This window comes from Rhinatrema bivittatum, chromosome 8 (genome assembly GCF_901001135.1).
Source record: "Rhinatrema bivittatum chromosome 8, aRhiBiv1.1, whole genome shotgun sequence".
Taxonomy (NCBI): Eukaryota; Metazoa; Chordata; class Amphibia; order Gymnophiona; family Rhinatrematidae; genus Rhinatrema; species Rhinatrema bivittatum.
Genome location: NC_042622.1, coordinates 219,886,330 through 219,910,947, shown reverse-complemented (window position 1 = coordinate 219,910,947; position 24,618 = coordinate 219,886,330). Strand labels below are relative to the sequence as shown.

General features: G+C 50.3%; 1 protein-coding gene across 1 annotated transcript in view; it reads left to right on the top strand.

The window, feature by feature from the left end:
- Positions 1-3,413: 3,413 nt before the first annotated feature.
- The window catches only part of WDR18 (WD repeat domain 18), a 45,273-nt gene continuing 24,068 nt past the window's right edge, over positions 3,414-24,618 (top strand). The window contains exons 1-3 of the mRNA XM_029613437.1: positions 3,414-3,789; positions 10,106-10,216; positions 11,629-11,762. Of these exons, the coding sequence (XP_029469297.1) occupies positions 3,580-3,789; positions 10,106-10,216; positions 11,629-11,762 (455 nt within the window). The 5' untranslated portion in view covers positions 3,414-3,579. The remainder of the gene's footprint in view (positions 3,790-10,105; positions 10,217-11,628; positions 11,763-24,618) is intronic.

The window sequence follows — 24,618 nt, the reverse complement described above, 5'->3', positions numbered from 1 at the left end:
ATGAAGATGAGCAGGCCCGTGCGCGGGACGGCTGCGGGCGGGGCGCGTAACAAGAAGGCCCATCCCCTGACCAGTTTCTTAACTACAAGAGCCTATGGGCAGATACCGCCAATATCTAGCTGACATCCGTAAGAGGTCGTGAAAGGCATCAGCACAGTAAGCCACTGAGGCTTCCAGGCGGTCTGCTGGGCAGCCTCCTCAGCCAAGAAGTCCGCATTTGATTGCAACTGCTGTACCCAGCGAAGGCCTGCTCGCATTGCAAAGTGGTGGAGACCTCAAAGATTCTCTTAAGCTGCACTTCCTATCCTAGAGGTCCTTGAGTGCCGTCGCTCCAGTGACTGGATCGTGGTCTTCTTGGTGACAGCGGAAACCGCCGCGTCCACCTTAGGCACCCGCATGTCCAGAGCATCCTCTGGCAGAGGATATAACTTATCCATGGCCTTACTCACCTTCAATCCGAGATCCGCAGTATCCCATTCTCGGAACAGCAAGTCTGTAGCCGAAAAGTGGAAGGGAAAGGCAGTGGCAGGCCCCGCAACACAGGATCCATCTTCCCCAACTTGGATTCCTCAGGCGGACTCTCAATTCCCAACTCAGCCAGGATAGCCGGAATGAGAGGTCCAAGCTCCTCTTTGCAAAAGAGGTGAACCACCTTAGGGTCTTCGCCCTCCAAATCCTGCGCGCCCCTGTCCGCTTGCAGTGAATCAGGATCCGCAGCTGCTCCCTGAGGACGCTGGGGATGAGAATCCGTATCCCCTGGATCCGTATCCTGCTCCGAAGAATCAGTATCCCGCTGAGGGATCCCAGTGCGGCGAGGACGCTTAGGCTTGTCTGGACCCGCAGCACTACTAGATCTAGCCCGCTTCTTAGCGTGGGACCCAGCCCTTAGAGCTGTGGATTTCCCCTCATCATGCAGCTTCCCTGCCTTCCTGGCTTTGAATGCCTTATGGAGGAACACAATAAACTCTGAGGAAAAAGAGGAAGCAGAGGAGGAGTCAGAAGCCCCCTCAGGGCTGTCCTCCCTGACAGGGGAAGCAGGCTGTGCAGTTTCCCTTTCCCCAGGAAATCGTTGCTGAGGGGAGAGCGGGGGAGGTAAACACCCCTCCCCCATGGCTGCCAGAGTAGCAGACCTGAAAGTCTGCAAGATGGCCTCCGTTCCCGCGCTGAGCTGGAACGGATCCCCTGCAGCCTGAACAGCCTCAGCTGGTCCTAAAACCACACTTGCAGGCTTAGTTTTCGCAGTTTTCTTTGACTGTGGAGCCCCGGAGAAACCCTCCCCGGCAAGCACTCTGCACATAGGCCCTCACATGAAAGACGCGCGGGTCGACCCGCACGCGCAACACGAGGCAAGGCAGTCCGCGGCATCGGGAGGAAAGAGGAACAAACAACAACCCCCAAAACAGAGCCAACAGCAGCTCCCCCGTACCAAAAAACGCGACGAAACAACCCCAGGAGGAGTTTTAAACCGGCCTGCAGTGGTCTAGGGTGCTGATCTGTCAGGGTGGAGTGAGCTGGGCTCCCCGGTTTCACATCCGAGCTGCTAAATTTGAAAAATAGGGTCCTCAACCCTTGCCTGCAGCTGCCTCAATACCAGCAGGGGATGGTCCTCTCCAGACCTGCTAACCCTCTGGGAGGCTGACCACACTGCTGCCTTTAAATTTATTTAGTTTTATTTTATTTAATCCTAAACTATCACCTGAACACTGACCAACTGTAGGTAATAAAAGAAAGACACCGACCAGACTGTAGGTTTTGCACCTCCATCATCTGCTGGAGACAGAAGAATACTACTGGACTGTAGGTGGCACCATCCTATATAAGGCGGAGTTTTGTTTAAAACATCTCCGTCTCCATCTGCTGGGGGGGGAGGCAAAACCCAGGAGTCTGGACTGATCCGGGTACATACAAGGAAGGTGCAGTTCTGCCCTGTAAGTAAAATACAGAAATCAATAGTCCCAATTGTCCAGGGGGAGGAAGAGAAGCCACCTTATTCACTGTCATCCAGGGACTCTAACCCCATGCTCAGCCTAGGTCTCCCTGGGGAAAGCAACCTGCCTGAGAGACCATTGCCCCCAGAAGCCTCCTTCCTTCACCTTCCTGCTGTACCAAATTTCACCTACCATCTACTGGAGGCAGAGAACTACTGAAACTTTTCCTGCTACCTAGGGAGAGATGTTAGGACAAACAACTTACCCTCTGCCTCCATCTGCTGGTAAGGGGGTTGAATTCCACTTGTCTGGACTGGTCTGAAGGCCAATGAGGAAAAATTAATTATTCTGATGCAAGGCCCTAAAGGGGGGACCTAGTTGGGATAGCAATATGAGAAAAAAGTACAATACTTATCCAATTAGCTTATCCAATTAACAGTACAATACTTATCCAATTTTAAAGTTTAGATTACTGGATGGAGCTGAGCTTTTTTTTTTTTTTTTTAAAGGCCCTGGGCAGAGACGGAATGAATCAGGTATCCAGAGCAAGCACAGAAGCAAAAAAAGCTAGCAACAGCCTTGCTCCACTCTCTGACCCTCATACTCCCCTACCACCCTCTTGCCCCCCCCCCCCCTCTCTGCCCACCAATGCTCCTTTATTCTTCCCCCTCCCTTTGCACCCCACTTTCTTGACCCTCACCCTCCACACTCTCCCCTCACTGGCCTTCACCCTCATTTCTCTTTCTTTTCTACCTCCACCTTCCTTTGCTTATTCTACCTTTGACAGGCCCAGTATTCCCACATTCAGCCTTCTCTGTCTTTGCCCTCTTGTCATGGTTTTCAACATGCTCTCTTCATCCCCAACCCCCTTTATTTATTTAGATTTATATTCCACTTTTCAGCCACTTCAAAGCAGATCATATTCAAGTACTGTAGGTATTTCCCTGTTCCAAAAGGGCTCACAATCTAAGGGCCTCATTTACTAAGCATTTTTCCCATAGACACAGAATGGGAGAAAAGTCTTAGAAAATCCAGCCCTAAGTTTTGTACCTGAGGCAATGGAGGAGGGTGAAGTGATTTGCCCAAGGCAAAGTCGTCCTCTTCTCCTTCAGAGCTACTGAAGGATAGGTAATTCTCAATCAAGCAAAAAAAGTCTTCTTCCCTTAATGTGGCCTCTTGTGTCTATCTCCCTACTCAGGCAGGATCGGAGTTAGGAGGCTTCAGCAAACTGAAGTGGGGTGGTCAGCAACTTCGGGTTCTGGGGCCCAGATGAAGGAAGTATTCAGCAGGATCAGGGGTGAAAGCAGAAAGCTCTCAAAAGCTGAGAGCAGCAGGAATGAAGGTAAAAGCAGAAGCACAGTGGATTGGAAGAGCTCACGCTCTGCAATCGCTTGCACCCTCAGTATTCTACAGCAAAAGCCGCCTTCGCCCTCTGCCTTCTGTTCCTGTCATTTCTGATTGGCTGCTGCTGTCGATGAGTCATCACTCTGCGACTGCCGGCTGGGCTGCCCGAGGCCAATGAAAAAAGGCGCCAACAACATAGCACCCAGCTGCTCAGTCCAAAAGTAGCCCGGCTGGGCGTGAAATAGTCCAATTTGGTAACAGTGGGTGGCTCTTGCCTCGCTTTGTGCGCACTGGCCGTGGAGGTATCATGGCGGCGGCGGTAGAGGTGGCGGTGAGCTCGGATGCGTCGGGGCCGCTTTGGAGCTGCTCCGTGTGGGACCCGCATTCTGGCAGTAGTCTCCTCAGCTACCGCGGTGGGAACAGCACAGCTCGCGGCTTGGCGCTGCTGGGTGGGGAATTTCTGCTGGCAGCGCAGCTCGGCAAGAACTATATCAGCGTATGGGAAGTGCAGCGCAAGGTAAGGGGAGGGGCCGTGGGCCCCGGGGATCCCCCGAATTGTGTGGGGTGGAGGATGCGGTGCAAGTTGAGAAATCGTGGCCCATGGGGCGCCCCCAACCTGTGTGTGGTATGGGGTTGGAGGGTTCAATGCAAGACGAAAGACTGCTTCCTTGATGTTTGTGTTGGGGGGGATGGTGCAGTACAAGGTGAGGAGCGGGGACTGGAGGTCTTAGTCCCATGTGTTTGTGTATATAGGAGATGCAGCACAAGGTGAAGATGGGGCCTAGGTGATTGTGGACCCCAGCCTATGTGGATGGGAGGTGCAGTGCAAGATGAGAGCAGAACCTGGTGGATTATGGCCTTTGGGGAACCCCAGACCCAAGGAGGGGGGGGTCTGAGTAACTGTAGGCCCTGTCCCTTGATGTGTGCATGCGTATGCAGGGATGCAAGATGAGGGACTTATGAGTGGTTATTCCTGCCCCCTCCTATCTCTACTTCTACCCTTCTGTCATGGGGTGATGTCTCCAAATGGGTTAATGTTGTGCATACAGGAGTAGATCTCACTCAAAAACCATGGTATACTGGGTATGATCTCATTTTCCAGCGTGTAGCCAGATGGACTCAGGACCAATGGGTTATGTGCTCCCCTATTAACAGATGGAGATGGCATCATGTTTCAAAGCTGACCTCACCCTAGATATACCCCTGCAGTGACCTTAGTCATTCAGTATCTCTCTCTCCTTAGCAGATGTGGATGCTGTCCCCACACCAGCAGAGTGTTAGCAGGATTGCAGCACTAATCCAAAGGAAGACATTTTTACTTTCACATTTAAAGGAAGATGGAGCCCTGCTCTCCTGCAGTGATACCTAAGGGTCCCTCCCCCAGTTGAGAATTCCTGAGGTGATTTCCAAGACCCTCAGAGGTGTGCCTTGGTCCGGCAGCTGGCTCCCGGTGTGTACTTAGCTGCTGAAGCAGCGGAAAGGCAGTGGGTGCAGAAGCTGAGCACGGCAGGGAAGGCCAAAGCCCTCTCTCCCCACATACAGAGACCGTCTCTGTACTCAGCCAGTAGGCTCTGAGACCAGTAAGTAGAGAAGAATTTCTCCGATCCAGAGACGTGGAAGGACTTCAGTAAGTCTTTCCTCTGTCTCCTTGCTTGGTGCACTGTACCGACATAGCCACACGCATAACAGTACATGTAAACACATGCTCAACCGGCCGCTTAGTTCTACACGAGCCGAGGCAAGTCTTGTGTGCGCTCGAGAAGCATTAACTGGCTAAACACAAAAGCTACAGAGGTCATGGCCCCAGCAGCAAAGAAGCTCAGATGATACTCCCTTTGTGCCGCCTACCATATTAGGGCTGCACAGTCTGACCTGGAATCCTGCTTGTGTCAGCACTGTGAGGAAGTCCAGGGAGTACTGGACTCCTAGAACTTTTCCAAGTCCAGTTCATACCAGTCAGAGGACGGGTCAGCCACGACCTTGTCTGACAGCACCCCAGACCGGAGCAATTCCGGGGCTATGTCCTTCCTGGGAGAGGGCAGTTCAACGGCCCCTACCCTGGTTCCTCTAGGGCCAAATATGGACCTAGTGGTCTTCTCTTGGTTGGAATTTTTCCAGGGCCTTCAAGCCTTTGTTCAGGCACAGTCAGCCCCTGCCCCTGACCGGGCAGTACTCCAGCTGGGAAGGCCTTGCCCTCCCAGCCCTGTGAGCTGGCCTCGGGACATGCCTCGCCTCACCAAGGGTATCCCTGACAGGGACCCAGACACCACGGACGACAACAGGAACTCCTTGGAGGAAGGAGAAATCCCCCCCAAGGCCTGGAATCATACTGGACCATGCTTCAATTTTTCCACAGAGATGAATTACCGGCCCTAGTTTCCCAGACCCTGAAGACTGGGAGTTCAGGGCACGGACCCTATGTCGGAGCCAAAGAAGAGCCCCATCTGGTGTCTCTGGAAAGCCTCTTGCTATTTCCCAATGCTGGAAGCCATCCAGGAGTTGATTTGACCTGGAATGGGATGCCCCAGAGGCAAGTTTTAAAGGAGGCAACGCCTTGTACCCTCTGGACCCAGCAATCAAGGAACGCCTGCGTTTCCAGAATGTGCAGACCAGGGTGTCCACTGTCTCGAAGTGAACAACAATCCCTGTAGAGGGAGGAGCGTCCTTGAAGGATGCTTACAATAGGCAGTTGGAATCCATCCTTAAGCAAGCCTTTGAAGCGACAGAAATGACACTGCAGATCACTTCCTGTTGTGCCCTGGTGGCTCGCTCGTGCCTGCTTCTCTCGAGAGTGGCAAATAGTTTAGGGGCGCATGCTGGAGAGGTGATCGAACCCGCAGCAGCCTTCCTGATGGATGCAGGCTCGGACCTAGTGCATACCTCAGCCAGAAGAGTACTTTCAGTGGTGGCGGCCAGAAGACAGCTATGATTGCGAAATTGGTCAGCAGACGCAACTCCTAAGGCGAACCTCACAAAGATGCCCTTTAAGGGATCTCTCCTATTCGGAAGTGAACAGGAGAAGTTAGCCAATAAGTACGGTGAATCTCCAGAGCCCCAGCAACTGGAAGATAAAAAAAAGAGGTCACAGCATCCCTCACCCATGAGGGGTGAGGCCAGGGACTCCCAGGGCTTCTGGCCCTACAGAAACTCGTCATTTATCATCTCTGCCCTTGGGAAGGTCTCAGTCCTTTCAGAACAGATAACCAAAAAAGGAACAGGTTAAGCTCAGGTTCAACCCACACTCCCTAATGAAGTTGGGCCGACCCATCCACGGGATGAGGAGATAGAAGAGGGATAGTCAGCCCCCTATCAGCGGTGGGTTGATCACATTGGACAAATGGGTGCTGGACATCATACGAGAAGGTTACGCTCTGGAATTTCGCAGCATCCCTCTGGACAGGTTCAGGTTCTCATCTTGCCACTCCCAGCACAAGATACTGGCAATGGAATCCAAACTGATAAGGCTCCTCAGTCTGAGGGCTATAATTCTGGTACAGACACCCCAAGTAAATATGGGGCGTTATTCCATCTATTTCATTGTGCCCAAGAAAGAGGATTCAGTCCGACCCATCCTAGATCTCAGAGTGTCAACAGTCACCTGTAGATAATTCACTTGCGCATGGAAACTCTTTGCTCTGTCATAATGGCAGTGCAACCGGGAGAGTTCTTAACCTCCCTGGACCTCTTGGAAGCCTACCTACATATTCCAATCCATCAAGACCACCAGCGTTTTCTGCGCTTTGCAGTACTGGGTCGCCATTACCAGTTCTGGGCATTGCCCTTCGGCCTGGCAACTGCCCCCAGAACATTCTCCAAAATTATGGCTGATCTGGGCGAAGTCATTGGAAGAAAGCCTCCACGTGACCAACATGGTCAGCTCGCTTCTATAGGAACTCTGTTGGATCGTGAACATGGACAAGAACAGCCTCAAACCCTCCCAGTCAGAGTACCTGGGGATCTGATTTGACACCAAGCAGGACAAGTTCTTCCTCTCTTCCTCAAGGAGAGAGAAACTGATGGACCAAGTGCATCTGTTGATGAGCACAATGTGCCCCAAGTTATGGGACTATCTCCAGGTCCTCTGCCTCATGGCATCATCTCTGGAAGTAGTACTGTGGGTGAGGGCACACATGAGGCCTCTCCAACACTCCCTACTGTCACGCTGGAATCCACTGCCTCAAGACTACTCTATTCGCCTCCACCTACCGATGGAAGTATGCTCTCAGTTCCAGTGGTGGCTACAGGAAGTTCACCTAAGCAAGGGGGCAAGCCTCTGAGGGTAAGGAGCACGCTGTCAGGAACTGACAACCCAGGGGCGCTGGACCGAGAAGAGGCGAACTGGAACATAAACCACCTGGAAGCACGAGTGGTCAGATTAGCATGCCTGCAGTTCAGCCACAGGCTCCAGGGACAAGCAATCCGAGTGATGTCGGACAACGCAACAACAGTTGCCTACATCAACCACCAGGGAGGAACCAAGAGCCAACAAGTATCTATGAAGATAGACCTCCTTATGGAATAGGCGTAGTCAAACCTGCAAGTCATATCTGCCTCCCACATCGCAGGAATAGACAACGTCGGGGCAGACTTTCTCAGCAGGGAAATCCTGGATCATGGGGAATGGACGCTGTCGACCAGAGCCTTCCAACTCCTAGTGGGCCTCCCATCCTTCGACTTACTGGCTACATCTCACAGCGCAAAGGTTCCCCGGTTCTTCAGTTGCAGACGAGATCAGCGTTCCCAAGGGATCGATGCCCTTGTCCAGCCCTGACCAGAGGAGGACTTACTGTGTGCCCCCCCCCGTGGCCCCTACTGGGTAAAATCATCTGCAAAATCGAGCACCACAGGGGACTCGTCCTTCTGGTGGCTCCGGATTGGCCCAGGCGCCCGTGGTATGCAGACATGCGGAGGCTCCTCGTGGAGAGTCCCCTTTGCTTCCTGCTGCACAGGGATCTTCTCCAGCAAGGTCCGATTCTTCACGAAAATCCAACTCTATTTTCTCTTACACTGTGGCCCTTGAGAGGGCTCGCCTGACAAAGCATGGATTTTTGGTGGCGGAGCAATGTGGCATTGCTCCGCACTCAGAGATTTTCAATGTCCCTTGCGTACGTACAGATCTGGAGAATATTTGAGGCCTGGTGCGAGTAATGCGGGGTGCCCCTGCGAACGTCCAAGATCACCATGATCCTGGAATTTTACAGGACAGCCTGGTCAAAGGATTGACCCTCAACTCCCGGAAGGTCCAGGTGGCAGCCCTCTCCTATTTCAGGGCCAAGGTGATCGGAACCTGTCTGTCAGGGCATCCGGACTTGGCCCGTTTCCCAAAAGAGGTTAAGCATCTCCGACCACCCTTAAAGTGGCCGGTCCCCCTATGGAATCTCAATCTAGTATTGGACTTCAAGGCAGGGCCTTCCTTCAGACCACTGCGCAGTCTGTCCCTACGCCTGTTAACACTAATGACTGTATTCTTGGTGGCAATATGCTCGGCTCGTCGCATCTCTCAGCTACAGGCACTGCCCTGTCGGGAACCGTTCCTTCGATTTACTCCAGGAACAGTACAGCTTTGCACCATCCCCTCCTTCCTACCAAAGCTGGTCTTGGAATTCCACCTGATCCAAAGCATCTTCTTACCATCACCAGAGGAACCCAAGGACATGGAAGACTACTGCTTTCTTCGACATCTATACGTCAGTAGACACTTTTTGGTCCGGCATCTGGAACGTTCAGAATCAGTGTGCAAGATGGATCGCTTGTTTGTTCTTCATGGGGGAAAGAAACTGGGTGAAGCAGCTTCACAAGCTACCATAGCTCGCTGGATCAGGGAAGTGATCACGGGAGCTTATGTAGAGGCAGGGAAGTCTTTACCTCTCCAGGTGGAAGCTCATTCTACCAGGGCCCAGGCAGTATCCTAGGCGGAAGCTAAGCTACTGTCTCCTGACGACATCTGTCAAGCAGCAACGTGGTCCTCCTTACACACCTTCTCCAGGTTCTACCCCCTGGATGTCCGGACTGCGGGCAGCCTCCCGCCCTGTTCGGGAATAGCTTTGGTACATCCCATTGGTCCTGAGTCCATCTGGCTACCCGCTAGGAAGTGGAGAAATTACTTACCTGATAATTTCGTTTTCCTTAGTGTAGACGGATGGTCTCAGCATCCCACCCGTGACTGCCCAGGTGAGGCACCAAGGAATCGACCATGAGGCGAACCTCAATTCCACATAAATACGGCTAAGCCATTGCCCTATCCCTAGTTCAGGGCACCTGTAGTATTGCCGGGTTTTGCCGCTTATCTTGGTTGCATACAGTTACGGTCCCTGTGTGGTTTGGTTTTTTGTTTTTTAACCAAGCTTTTAATCAAGTTATATCCAAATTCTAATCAAAGTCCTTCATTAATATGTCCACAATGGCTTTTCGAAGAGAATACTGAAGAGCTGAGGTCACTGCAGGGTCTATCTAGATGATGTCAGCTTTGCCACCTGACTCCGTCTCCATCTGCTAGCAGGGGAGCACATAACTCATTGGTCCTGAGTCCATCTGTTTACATTAAGGAAAATGAAATAATCAGGTAAATAATTTCTCCGGTCTCACAAATTTACTGCTAGTGACCTTTTGTAATACTTGCATTGTGCCAAAGAGAGCTTCTTCTGGAGTTCATAGGATGTAATATATACAGACAGCATATCAAGATATGTCCAATTCCACAATATCCATTATCTGCTGGAATAGAAATATCCCAGGTTCATTCTCTGCAATTCTTTCAGGGTCATGATCCCAGTGCTTTACTGATACAACAATGCTATAGGTCATAGTATCTTATTATGCCTTTCTGCTTTTAGGACCAACTGCAGCAGAAGATCATCTGCCCGGGAGTGGTGAGCTGTTTAGCCGCAGCTCCCAATGGCTTGTACCTAATTGCGGGTATTGGCGAGAGCATCTATCTGTGGGAGGTGAGGTGCAATCCAGTACTGTCCAGACTCTCTTCCATGTATGAGGAACTAGAAGGGGGGGAACCAAATATATAAATCTGCTCCCTTTTAAAAGTGATAAAAATGAAAAGTAGTAATGCAGTGAATGTGACTGTAACTTTGTAAAACTAAGGAGCATTTTAAAATGTAGACTTCTGGAGCTGTGGTCTCTCCTACTCTGGCAGTGTCGGACCTTCCTACTTCTGGGAGTTTGTAACTCTAAAACATTCCTTAGACTAAGCAAGATGGCATCTCTGTTCAGCCACTTTACAATAACTACTCCTCATAATCTAGTGTTTGTTTTCTAGGAACAAATTCCAGTACAATACTCTTGGTCCTCTTGACTCTTTCTGCCAAAGACTGAGACTGTTTAAAGAAAATAAGGAGCTGTACTGTGAAGGCTCTTGGCCTGCTCATGTTCTCTGTTTACTCAGCATAAATTTTTAAAGGAGGAAAAACTGAACACTGAGGGGTAGATTTTTAAAAACTGCGCGATCGCATACTTTTGTTTGCGCAGCAGGCGCAAACAAAAGCATAGCTGCACGTATCCTCTAAAATCCTGGATTGGCGCGCGCAAGGCTGCCGATTTTGGGCAGCCGGCGCGTGCCGAGCCGCGCAGCCTGCCTCCGTTCCCTCCGAGGCCGCTCCGAAATTGGAGTGGCCTCGGAGGGAACTCTTTCGCCCTCCCCTCACCTTCCCCTCCCTTCCTCTACCTAACCCACCCCCCCCCTACCTTTATCCATGGATTTACGCTTCCTGGAGGGAGACGTAAATCCACGCGCGCCAGCGGGCTGCTGGCGCACCGAGACCGACCCGGGGGCGGTTCCAGAGGGCGCGGCCACGCCCCCGGAACGCCCGGGCCCGCCCCAAAACGCCATGTCCCGCCCCCAAAACGCCGCGTCGTTCGGCCCTGCCCCCCGACACGCCCCCTTCCAAAAACCCCGGGGTTCTGCGCGCGCCGGCAGCCTATGGAAAATAGGCGCGCCGGTGCGCAAGGCCCTGCTCGCATAAATCCGAGCGGATTTACGCGAGCAGGGCTTTTAAAATCTGCCCGTGACTGTTTAGCTTTTCAAAGAATAGAATGTTCTCTTTTTTTTTTTTTTTTTTTTTCTGTACTTTTGCTGTTGGGAGAAGCTAAAGTGGACTGTATGTTGTAACCTGCAGAGCTTTCTGGAACCTTCAGTTTTTTTACTTCTGAAAACAATGGTTGAAATTAAAAAAAAATTATTATTATTTGTAATCGTTTCTCGGTAAAATTATGCATAGGCAAGAAACCTGAAATCTAATGTGATGTTCAAACACTAAACACAGGGCCCTCTTCACTGGAGGTTTTTGTTCACCACGAACAGCCCTAAGTGTATTGATGCTGAGCCCTCTCTGGCCTCTGTTCACAGGTGTCCACAGGCGACCTTCTAGCCATCCTGAGCCGGCACTACCAGGACCTCACCTGCCTCTCTTTCACAGATGACAGCAGTCACTTTATCTCTGGGGCCAATGATGGCCAGGCCCTGGTATGGAGCTTGTACAGGTAAGTATTTGCTTCCTGCTAGTTGTCAGGAGCTTGTTTAATGCTATAGAAAGACATGGGGCTAAAGCAAGCTTTAAAATGTTCATACTTTGGGTTTATTTATTTTATTTATTTAGTGTTTTTATATACCGATAATCGTTTGGAACATCTAATCGGTTTACAGCGAACAGTAATTCAGCAACAGGCTTTACAAATAAATTAGTGAAAAAACAAGGTAGAAACAATGTAACTAAAAGCTGTGAGGGGGAAATTTTTTTTTTTAGATTTGTCGTTAAAGAGAAAATAAAAACCTATATACACAGACTTGGCAATCAAGGTAATATACATAAGTTTTGAATGGAATGAGTGTTCAATGGAATATCGCTTAGGTTAGAATGTCATTATATAAAAGGTAAATTGTACATACATACCAAGGATGAGAGAGAGAAATGAGATTGGTGGGAGAGGGAGACTAAAAATGGGTGGAAGGAGGAGAAGGGGGGAAGGAAGAAGGAAGGACAGTTCAGGTGAAGGCTTGCTTGAAGAGCCATGTTTTGAGGTTCTGTTTAAATTTCTTGTAGCATGGTTCCTGACGCAGGGTGTGGGGCATTCTATTCCATAGGGAAGGGCCAGCAGTAGAGAGAGCACGGTTGGAAGTTGACTTCAGTTTCATAAGTTTGTGCGAAGGGGTGTGTAAGGTAGCCGCGTGTTGTTTTCTGGAGGGTCTGCCAGAATTGTGGAAATAGAGGTGTTCGTTGAACCATTGCATGTCCTTGATGTGGAGAGATTTATGAATTATGGTGAGTGTTTTATATTGTATCCGGGATGCTACAGGTAACCAGTGCAAGTGTTTGAGTACAGGAGGGATGTGGTCATTTTTATGAACATTCGTGAGGATACGGGCGGCTGCATTTTGGAGTATCTGTAAGGGTTGGATAGTGCTTTTTGGGAGACCTAGAAGCATGGCATTGCAGTAATCAATTTTAGATAAAATGATGGCTTGTAATATGGTCCGAAAATCATTAAGGTGTAATAGGAGTTTAAGTTTTTTGTTTTTTTTTAGTGTATGTAGCTTGAAGAAACCATCTTTTAGAGTTGTTTTTATGAATTTTTTTAGATTAAAGTGATTGTTGATGATGACGCCGAGGCTGCGAACGTGAGAGGTGGGGGAGTTGATTGAAGATGGGCTGGTGAGAATATTGCTCGGAGAAATGGCTAGTAGCTCCATTTTTGCAGTATTAAGGGCGAGGAAGTTGTCGGTGAGCAGCGAGCTGATAGAGGGGTAGGGCTGATTCCCAGGTCTTGATGGCACTGGGCAGTGTGTCCGTGATGGGTATGAGGATCTGAATGTCGTCAGCATATATGAAATGCGGAAGACCGAGTTCAGACAGGAGACGGCAGAAGGTATATGATGAATAAGGTAGAAGAGAGAGAGAGAGAGAGAGAGGAGCCTTGGGCCAAATTAAATGGCTGAGATTCATTGTTCCTGCTTTTTACTCTGTATTGTCGATTGCTGAGGAAGGACTGAAACCAGTGGAGGGCGGGGCCTGAAATGCCAATTTCATGTAGGCGCTTGATTGTGATTGACGGTGTCAAAAGCAGCGGAGATATCAAATAGTGCAAGAATGTAGGATTGACCATTGTCTAGGGCTTTTTAATATGTAGTCGGCCAGGGAGATGAGGAGAGTCTCGGTACTATAGTGTTTACGGAAACCATATTGAGAGGGGAAGAGGATGTGGTTCTCATTAAGGTAGTCGGTAAGTTGTCGGTTGACTTTGGATAAAAAAGGGAGGTTTGAAATGGGGCGAAAATTGGCAGGTTCAGCAGGATCAAGTGAGGGTTTTTTTAGAATGGGTTTTATAATGGCTTGTTTAAGTTGGTCAGGGACTGTGCCAAGCGATTATAGATCTGTTTTATAATGAGGGAGATAGGTTTGGCAATTGTGTTGGGGATGGAGAGGAGGGTTTTAGTGGGAATGTTATCGGACGGGTGTACTGCTGGTTTGATTTTCTTAAGTGTGGATTCAACTTCCATTTCAGTGGTGTTCATAAAGGACGAGAGGTTAGGAGAGGATTTTGATGCTTGGGTGTCAGTAGGGGTGGAAGGATTTTTGTCTAAAATCTGTGAAGGGAGGGTGTTAGTGGGTGAGTGTGGTGCCGGGAAGCGTGACATAACATTGAGGACTTTCTCGTGGAAATAGAGAGCTAGGTTTTCGCAATTGGCTTAGTCGTCTGAATTGGGGTTCGTGGGAGGGAGTGATTTGGTTAAGGAAGACACAAATTTGAAGAGGGCTCAAGCATTAAATTGGTATTGGTGGATTCTTAGCACGTAGTAGTCTCTCTTTTAGTTTTGTCAATGGCCTGTCTGTAGGAGTGGAGGTAGCTTCTGAATTTTGCGAGTTGGGGTAGTGGTGGATCTTGGCGCCAGTTTTTGTTTGTTTTTTTTTCAATTTTACGGAGGGTGAGCTTCATGTTTTTAAGTTCTGGTGTGTACCATGGCTTCTTTTTGTGTTTTTGCTGGGTTGATTTCACAGGGCAGAGTTGGTTGGCCACTGTGCCAGTTGGTTTGGACCAAGAGGTGATAGCGGAATCTGCGTTGGTGAGAATCTAGGTTGGAGAATTCTTTAGTGAGGGCTGGAATGAGGTCGTCGCTTTTACACGGTCTGCGGAAGCAGATGGTTTTTTTTGGAGGGGGGGGGTGGGGATGCTGGAGATTTTTATGGAGCAAGTGGTTTCGATTCGGTAGTGATCAGACCAGGGTATAGGTGTGCATGTCGGCGGGGGGGGGGGGGGGTCTGAGTGGATAAGGGCATTAGTGAAAATGTGGTCGAGTGTGTGGCCTGCCTTGTGTGTGGGGTTGGTGACCATTTGACAGAAACCAAGGGCCTTCATAGAAACAATTATGGTGTGGCAGGAGACAGATAGTGGGATGGAGTCAATGTGGAGATTAAAGTCTCCAAGAATGATGGCAGGAATGTTTGTTAATGTTTTTGGAGACATATTCAATTAAGGAGGAGGGTTTTTTTTTCCAGGATGCCCAGTGGCGCGTAAATTAGGCAGATTTAGAGGTTGGGAGACTTAAATAATCCGATCTCCAAATTGTGAGGGGAAGGAGTAGGGTGGTGGGATGATTTTAGGCTTCTTTTTGAGGCTAGTAGAAGGCCACCTCCACGTTTCTTAGGTCGTGGAATAGAGATAATGACGTATAGGTCAGTGGGAAGTTGGTTGAGCCAAAACCGTGTCGGAGACTTTTAGCCATGTTTCAGTAATGGCACAGATATGTGGAAGATCATCTGAGTTTATAGTTAGGATTTTCGTCCTTTCAGATTTCCCCCTGCAGGAGACACTGCAGGGAATGGAACAGCAGTGCTGGCTGTGGGAGGAAGCACACAGTGCCCTGTACATACCCGGATTGGTCCAGAATTCTGGCTTTTGCCTCCCTGCCAGCAGGTGGAGACTGAGAAAGTTTCACTGACTCTGCTTGATAAGCACTGGTGCTACCTGCAGTTCCTCAGTATTTCTCTGTCTTCAGCAGATGGTGGCTGGTGCATTCACCTGCAGTTTCTGGTGATTTTTCCGTCTTGTTTTCTTTTTCTTCTTCCGTTTCTTTTTCTTAGGAGCATCTCTCCCAGGGGTTGGGAGCCCTTCCCTGTTTGGTTGAGGTGGACGAGCTCGAGGTCGGTGACCTTTTTGTACGCTTGCTCTGGCTCCCATCCTTGAGGTACAAATCTGGTGGTCCAGATCCCTCCCTTCACAAGGCCGCCTAGGTGGCTTTTCAGTTCGGGGCAGCTGCTTTTTGTTTTTTAGGGCGCGCTCTCCTAGCTTTCAGGCTGAGCTGAAGCTGGACAGCTCCCCTCGGCCTTAGGAGAGCAGAGGCCCTGCTATTTTTGTAAAGTTAAAAAAAAAAAAAAAGTTTCAACAGGTAGCAGGGTGGTAAGTCTCTCCCGGGCTATCGGGGTAGCGTTTTCGCGATTGGGGCAGTGCTTTTCGGGGGATGGTCTTGCTGGGTTCCGTGGTTAGCCACATGTGGTGTGGTTCCTGCCTTTTTCCTCTCTCCTTCTCTTTCTCCTCCCCCACGAAATGCTGGCGCGTTGGGCCTCCTTCCACTGCCCATATGGTTGCTGTTGGACGGGGTTGCCTTCGGCCTCAGCCGGCACGGGAACAGCAACCATTTTAGGTTCCCCAGCAGACTTGGCAGCGCTTTCCCCAGTGCACCCGAGCCCTGTAGGAGGACAGGGGAGCCTGGATGATGCGCTGCAGGTGGATTTAGCTTGGTCAGGGGGGGGGGGGGGCGCTGGGCCTATGGGGGCTGCTCCCCGGAATTTATTTTACTGCTCCACTGCGCTTTTTTGGCACAGCAGGAAGGGTCAGACCTTCAGCTGGTGGGAATGGCCTCTCCTCCCCAGCTGTTCAGGCGGCTGGGTCTGGCTCTGTTCGGTTGCGAGAATCTTTAGTCCCCGGGGTGCAGCATTTACTGGCGCCACCATAGTCGGGCGGGGAGATGGGTTCCGGGGGGGCCCTTGGAGACTCCTGGGGTTCCCTGTATGTACCCAGATCAGTCCAGACTCCAGGGACTTGCCTCCCCTCCAGCAGATGGAGACAGAGAAGTTTCAACGGACTCTGCCCTGTACCCTGAGGTGCCACCCAGAGCCTCAGTATTTCTATGTCTCCAGCAGATGGTGGAGGTGCAAAACCCTTTAGTCTGATTTGGTTAACTTTGGATTCCCTGTACGTACCTGGATCAGTCCAGACTGTGGGTTGAGCCTCCTGTCCAGCAGGTGGAGACAGACCAAAACTGAAAGGGTATCCTATATGAGGACAGAGCCTACCCTGTAACCCTTCAGTATTTGTCTGTCTCCAGCAGATGCCAGGCAGCTCACCCTGCGGTTCCCTTCCTTTTTAGCTTGCCCTTACCCTGCGGGTGTCTGTCTGTCTCTCCTCAAGCAAGTATTGATTTACATTAACTCTCAGTAAAAAAACAAAAACAAAACAATAAGGGATTTAATTCCTCTGTGTTAGGAAGACACTTCTGTCTTCCTCGCTCTTGGGGGGGTCTGCCCCTTGAATTTGTTCAGCCTAGGCTCTCTTCCTGGTGAACTCTATAGTGTGGATACCTTTTAAGCCTCCCAGGGGGTTGTCAGGTCCTGGTGGGACCATCCCCCCTGGTATTAGAGGCTGAGGAGCAGAGGGTTGAGAACCCTGTGACTGCCCACGACTGAGGGTGACACCAGGGAGCCCGGTTCACTCACCCTCAGACGGAAGACGCACAGAGCTTTAAAAAAAAAATTTTTTTTTTAAATTTTCTTTTTATTCTCCGTTTTTTGACCGGCCCAGCGTTCTCTTCGGTTCCTCCCTCCCCTTCGCTGTCGCCTCGCAGTCTGGCCTCATGCTGCCGAGCTCCTGAGCTATTTTCCCCCCGCCTCTTACCTCCGGCTTCCCAGGCTAAATTTAGCCCGCTGATTATGCTGCATGGTGCGGCCTGCTCCGTCTGCGGGAGCGCGCGCGGCTATCAAGAGCTGGCGTTTGTACCAAGTGCCTCTCAAGAGGAGAAGGAACCTCGGGGAGGGCTGTTACTGAAAATTCACACGGCAGCGGCTCCAAAGCACGCCGAGAGCCTGGGAGGCTCGATTCACAGTGGCAGCCTTCAGACCCGTTCCTCCTCAGCGTGGGAATGGAGGCCATCTTAAGAATGTTTAGAGAGCAAGAGAGTTCTGCTGGGGGAGGGGAACTCCCCACCACCTCTGTCACCTCGGCCTGGGGCCTCCGGGGGGGGGGGGGGGGGGGCGCGCGCGATTTGCACGCTGATCGGGAGCATTCCTCAGAAGATGGACCTGGGAAGGACTCTGATGAGTCTTCTTCCTCGTTCTCCTCCGATTTTGTTTTATTGCTCCACAAGGCCTTTAAGGCCCAGAAGGCAGCGAGACGTCAGGGTAGTAAGGTCCCTCGTGCGGCACCAGTGTCGTCGGGGGCTGGAAAAGGGGCACCTCAACTCAGAAAAGTCCCAAGTCCCCAATAGGAGCAAGAGCCTCAAAGGCCAAAAGCCCTCTCTAGTCCATTTCCTGTCCGGCGGACAGTTCATCTTCAGATCATTTGGATGAGGGGTAGTCCCCTCCGCAGGATGCTCAAGGACCAGATGCAGATCAGGATAACCAGCTCCAGCCTACCAAGAAAGGGGGCACACACATAGTTGACGATGATAACCCCAAGGTGGTACTTTGTTCCGGAAGGATGAATTAGGACCACTTATCCCGGCTATTCTGGAGGAGTTAGGATTGAGGTCCCTCGAGGATTCACGACTTGGAGCTGTGGATCCGGTGATGGTGGGACTCGGCGGGGGGGGGGGGTCCAGCTCGGTCTTTTCCCTTCCATATGTCAGTTACTGACCATTTTGTTTTGGGAGTGAGACACTCCGGACTTGGGCTTGAAAATCAACCGAGCTATGGACAAATTGTACCCGCTACCGGAGGATGCTCTAGTCCTTCTCAAAGTGCCCAAGGTGGATGCCGCTGTCTCAGCGGTGACAAAAAAGACCACCATCCCGGTGACAGGGACCGCAAATTGAAGGTGCAACTTAAGGTTTTTGAAGTCTCTGCTCTAGGGGTCCGTGCAGCAGTTTTGCACTAAGGGCCAGCCTCCGCTGGGTGCAGAATTTGCAATCGGCAACATCACTTTCAGAGGCAGAAGCAGTTCAAGCTTGTTGGCTGGAGGCCGCAGTGGCTTACAGTGCTGACGTGCTTTATGATCTCTTACGGTCTTCGGGCAGAACTATGGTCTTGGCCATCTTAGCCCGCAGACTCCTCTGGCTTAGGAACTGGTCTGCGGATGTTTCTTCCAAAGCTCAATTTGGTTCCTTGCCCTTCAAGGGAAAACTGCTCTTTGGCCAACAATTGGAGGACATGATAAAGAATTTGGGGGAGAACAAAGTCCATAAGTTACCGGAAGATAAGCCCAAGACGAGAGGATCCTTTCCTCAGCGGTCGAGATTCCGTGGGAATTGCCGTTTTTGCTCTTCACCTGTGCCGGAAGGCGGTTCAGAGGGTGCTGCAACTATCTGAGCTCGTTAGGTTGGGTTGTCAATCCTGACGAGTCATCTGGTTCCTTCCCAGACCTTGGAATTTCTGGGGGCTCGGTTCGACACCCTCTTGGGCAAGGTTTTTCTTACCGAGGAGAGGCTGACCAAGGTTCTAACTCAGGTGGAGTCTCCTGCGGTCCATACCTCATCCCAAAGCCTGGAATTATTTACAGGTTCTAGGTTTAATGGCTTCCACTCTCGAACTGGTCCCATGGGTCTTTGTGCATATGCGTCCTCTTCAGTCAGCCTTGCTATCTGAGCAGTTTCATCTTCTCCTACCACTGACGGACTCGGCGCGTTCCAGTCTTCCTTGGTGGCTCTGCCCGGACAATTTGCGTCAAGGAGTGGATTTGGAAATTCCCTCTTGGGTAGTGGTAACCACTGATGCCAGTCTCTCTGGTTGGGGAACAGTTTGTCGAGGGACAGCGGTGCAAGGCCAAGGGACAAGAACTGAGTCGTCCTGGTCGATCAATCGGTTGGAGACCAGAGCGGTTCAGTTGGCTCTGCAGGCTCTCCTTCCCTTAGTAGAGGGAAGATCTGTAAGAGTACTCTGACAATGCAACAACGGTGGCCTATATCAGTTGTCAGGGTGGAACCAAGAGTCGTTCACTGGCGACGGAAGCTCAGCTTCTAATCAACTAGGCAGAGCAGCAGCTGTTCAAGATAGCAGCCTCTCACATTGCTGGAATGGACAATGTGCAGGCTGATTTTCTGAACTGACATCAGTTGGACCCGAGAGAGTGGGAACTCTCCGAAGAGGCGTTTCATCTTCTGTGCAACTGCTGGACCAGGCCCTTCATGGACCTGATGGCGACATACCGCAATGCCAAAGTTCCTTGATTCTTCAGTTGGCGACGGGAGCCAGGCGCAGAAGGGGTAGATGCTCTGGTCCTTCCCTGGCCAAATGACATTCTGTTGTACGTCTTTCCACCGTGGCCGTTGGTCGGCAAGGTTCTGCGTCGCATCGAAGTTCATCCAGATGAAGGGATACTCGTGGCTCCGGAGTGGCCGTGGTGCCTATGGTTTGTGGACCTCGTGAATCTAGCAGTGGACGGCCCGCTTAGGTTTTGTCAGTCTCTGAATCTCCTGCACCAAGGCCCCGTTTGTTTAACAGAGGCAGATCGCTTTTGTCTAGCGGCATGGCTTTTGAAAGGCGGAGATTAAGGAGCAAGGGTTACTTGGATGCGGTGATTGCCACGCTCCTACTTCTACCTCCATGGCGTACGTTAGAGTTTGGGGTGTTTTCGAGACCTAGTGTCTAGACCACGAGGTGGAGCCGTCCAGGGCTTCGATTGCAGATGTTCTGGCCTTTTTGCAGGAAGGTCTAGCTAAGGGATTGGCATTCATTTCCCTACGAGTTCAGGTGGCAGCCCTTGGTTGTTTTCGGGGGAAGGTGCAGGGTGTTGCCCTAGCATCCCATCCAGATGTGGTTCGTTTCCTGCGTTGGGCTAAGCATCTGCGTCCTCCGGTTCGGAAGCTGAATCTAGTGCTCCGCGCCCTTTGTAATGCTCCCTTCGAGCCATTGAAGCGAACTACGTTGAAGGTAGTCTTCCTCGTGGCTTGTTTCGGAGCTTCAGGCCTTATCTTGTAGGGAGCCCTTCTTACAGATTTCTGAAGCCCCGGGTCTCCTTGTGGGCTGTTCCCTCCTTTCTCCCAAAAGTGGTGTCCTCTTTTGGTTTGAAGCAGCCAGTGGAGATCCCTTCCTTTGCAGACCTAGATTCTTCTACTACAGAGTGTAGGGATTTAAATAAGTTGGATGTGAAACGGGTGTTGTTGCATTACTTGGAGGTCACAAACAGTTTCCGTCTCTTGGATCATTTGTTTGTTCTGCGGAGTGGTCCCAGGAGGGGTCATAAAGCTTCAAGAGCCACTATTGCTCACTGGCTGAAGGAAACTATTGTTTCTGCATACCTAGTTCAGGGCCACACGATCCCAGTGGGTCTCCAGGCTCATTCTACTTGGTTGCAAGCAGCTTCGTGGGCAGAATGTCAACAGGTGTCGCCGCAAGAAATTTGTCGGGCGGCTACGTGGAAATCTACGCATACTCTTGCCAGACATTATCACCTAGATGTCCGGGCACCAGAGCCTGGTTCCTTCGGGGCTAGTGTACTCAAGAGCGGGACTTTGGTACATCCCAGGAGTCTGGACTGATCCGGGTATGTACAGGGAAAGGAAAATTGGTTCTTACCTGCTAATTTTCGTTCCTGAAGTACCACGGATCAGTCCAGAGTCCCACCCATGGGGAAACGAGGAGTCCGCTCGGTTGGTTGTTTATTTTTCATATTCTGAAGATTTTTCAAATGATCTTATAAGTATGCCCCCCTTTAAGGGTTAAGAGTATGGGCATGATTTCCTTCATTATGTTACGAGTTTTTCATTCCCTCTGCTCTTAGGGTAGAAAGTTTGGTTATAGTGGAAGTTATGGTTTAACCTTTCTGCTTGGGTACAGTGTAATACTGACAGACTCTGGGTGGCACCTCAGGGTACAGTGCAGGCTCCGTCGAAACTTCTCTATCTCCATCTGCTGGAGGGGAGTCTGGACTGATCCGTGGTACTACAGGAACGAAAATTAGCAGTTAAGAACCAATTGTTTCTTACCTGCTAATTTTCGTTCCTGGAATACTACAGATCAGTCTAGAAGCCCGTCCCCATGGTTGCGAAAGACTAGGAGGTATCTGATTGTAAATAGTGCAGATATGTGGTTCACCTTTTTTGGCTGAAGATTTTCAGTTTCTTGCTTTGGATGTAACTGCTCCAGATCAGGGAGTCCAACCTGGTTCTTGCTTGCCTTGGAAGTGGGAGATCTTAAGTGTTGCCGAGTGTTCATCTTGGCTTGAGTACGGTTTCAATACGGAGGTCTGCAGATGGCACTCTGGATTTAAGTAGCAGTGTCTCAAAGTGTGTTGTTTTTTTTCCTCTGCCTTTATCTGCTAGTAGGGATGCAAAACCGCACTTGTTTGGACTGATCTGTGGTATTTCAAGAACGAAAATTAACAGGTAAGAAACAATTTTTTTGTTCTCAAGGTTTCCTGTTTCCACATGGAAACTCTGATGTCCAACTCTGAGGTCCATCGTAGCAGCAGTACACAAGGGAGAGTTTGAGGCAGATTGACACACAGCCATCAGTCCGGAGCGCCAGAGATTCCTGAGGTTCATGTTCCTAAGGGAACGTTTTTGGTTTCGAGCCCTTCCCTTCGGCTGGCGACAGCCCCACGGAGCTTCACCAGAGTGATGGTGGTGGGGGCGGCCGCATTGCAAAAGGGAGGGTGTGTTGATGCATCCGTATCTGGATGACTGGCTTATTCGGGCGAAATGAGAGGACCTCTGACAATCAGTATAAAAGGTACTGATGCGCTTGAAGTCTCAGGTATGGGTAGTGAACCTAGCAACAAAGCATTTAGTCCTCTTTCAAACTCTGGAGTATCTGGGAGCTCAGTTCGACATGCTGGCAGAGAGTGTTTCTCATGGAAAGATTGCTGAAATTGCAGAGTCAGATTAGGCTTCTGCTAGAACTTTTAGTGCCCAGGGGCTGGGACGATTTACAGGACCTGAGTTCTATGGCATCCACGTTGGAACTAATGCATTGGGCATTCGCGCATATGCGGCCTCTGCAAGGGGCTCTTCTCTCCCCTAGAATCCTTTATTGGAAGAGTTTCATCTTCCTCTTCCATTAGAGGGGGAAGCCAGGAAACAGTCTTTCGTGGTGACTTACTCGCACCAGTCTTGTGTGGTGCGGAATTGGAGGTTCTGAATTGAGTAATAGTCACCACCGATGCAAGCCTCTCCGGATGGAGAGCGGTGTGGCAAGATTGGTCGGCACAGGGCCAATGGTCAAAACAGGAGGCTTCATAGTCTACCAGTCAGTTAGAAATGAGAGCGATGCATTTCACGTTGCTTGCCTGTCTGCCAAGATTACACGGCCATCCATTATGGATTCTATCAGACAATGTGATGATGGTGGCCTACATCAACCATCGAGGCAGAACAAAGAATCGGGTAGTGGCTCGAGAGGCCCAGGAGTTGATTCTCTGGGCAGAGCATCACTTAGAGCAGCTGGCAGTGACTCACATTGCAGGAGTGAACACCTTTCAGGTGGATTTTCTCAGTCTGAGAAAGTTAGATCCCTGGGAATAGGAGCTGTCAGAGGGAGCGATGTCTCATTCACAGAAGATGGGGGGGGGGGGGTATCCTGACCAAAAAAGAATATCAAGGCATCAGAGGTTTACAGCCGCTGAACAGAACACAGATGGAAGGAATCGGAACTTTTGTGCTGCCATGGACTCGAGGGATTCTTCTTTGTCTTCCCTCCTTGACCTCTGGTGGACAAAGAATTACAGCAGGTAAAGAAACATCTGGGCAAAGTGATCCTGGTAGCTACAGAGTGGCCACATTAACCATGCTTCCCCGGTCTGATCAACATGGCCATAGATAGGCCCCTGATGTTCAGACATCAGTCGCCTTTTCCACCAGGGCCCAATGTTTTCGGGTCCGAGAGGAGACGACTGAGATGGAGAGGATATTCCGAAGTGGTTATCTCCACCTTATTGCAGGCTAGGTGACCTTCTACAACCTTGACTTATGGATCTTCGAGTCCTGGTCTGCTGTTGGAGTTCAGCCTCAGCCTGTTCAGGCTATGATGTCGCATGTTTTGGCTTTTCTACAGAAAAGGTTCTGGTCAAGGGACTGGCATTTAGCTCTCTGAGAGCCCAGGTAGCGACATTGAGTTGGCTCTGGGGCAAGGTGCAAGGGTGTCCGGATGTTATATGGTTCCTTCAGGGAGCTAAGAACTTGCGTCTTCATGTGTGGAACATTTGTCCTTCTTGGAATCAAAATATAATCCTTATAGGATTGTGTGAGGCTCGGTTTGAACTAGTAAAGAGAGCTATGGTTAAGGCTTGACTCTTTAAAGTGGTTTCTTGATGACTATTTCTTCAGCCAGGAGAATTTCAAAGCTCCAGGCGCTGTCGTGTCGAGATCCCTTCCTACAGATTTCAAGATTCTGAGGTATTTTTATGCATGGTGCCGCCTTTTCTGCCTGAGGTAGTCTTGGTGTTCCAACTTAGACAATGGAGCTTCCAGGTTTTCCAGATTTGGATTCCTCTATGCCTCACATGGGGGAGCTTAGGCTCTTAGATGGGAGGTATGCATTATTGAGGTATCTAAAAGTCACTTATGATTTCTGTAGATCAGATCGCCTCTTCGTACTGTGAAGTAAGGCATCTAAGACTACAATTGTGCGGTGGCTGAAGGAAGCGTTCAAGATGACTTACATTCCTAATGGGCGCCCGCTGCCAGAGGGTTTAGGGGCACACTCGACACGTTCTCAGGCGACTTCTTGGGCTGAGTCACAACAGGTATCTCAGCATGAAATTTGCTGGGCAGCTACTGGGCAGTCATTGCACACTTTTTTGCTGGGCATTATCGCTTGGATGTCAGGGATCCGGCTTCCATGACCTTTAGTGAGAGTGTTCTTCATGTGGAACTCTCCACATCCCACCCAAGTTAAGGGGGGCTTAGGTACATCCCAGGAGTCTGGACTGATCTAGGTACGTACAGGGAAAGGAAAATAGGTTCTTACCAGCTAATTTTCGTTCCTGTAGTACCACAGATCAGTCTAGAGACCTGCCCATTTACTGGTGGGGGAGAATCTGCTGGTCGTACTGTTGCTTTTGTATATAGTGCAGAGTTGGAGGTTTTCAATGCTGATCGCTTATGTTAAATTTGGGAAACAAATTTTCCATTGTCTTTTTTTTTGGGCAACTTCACCTATTTCCAGCTTGTTGGAGGGGAGGGAGTTTGCTTAGA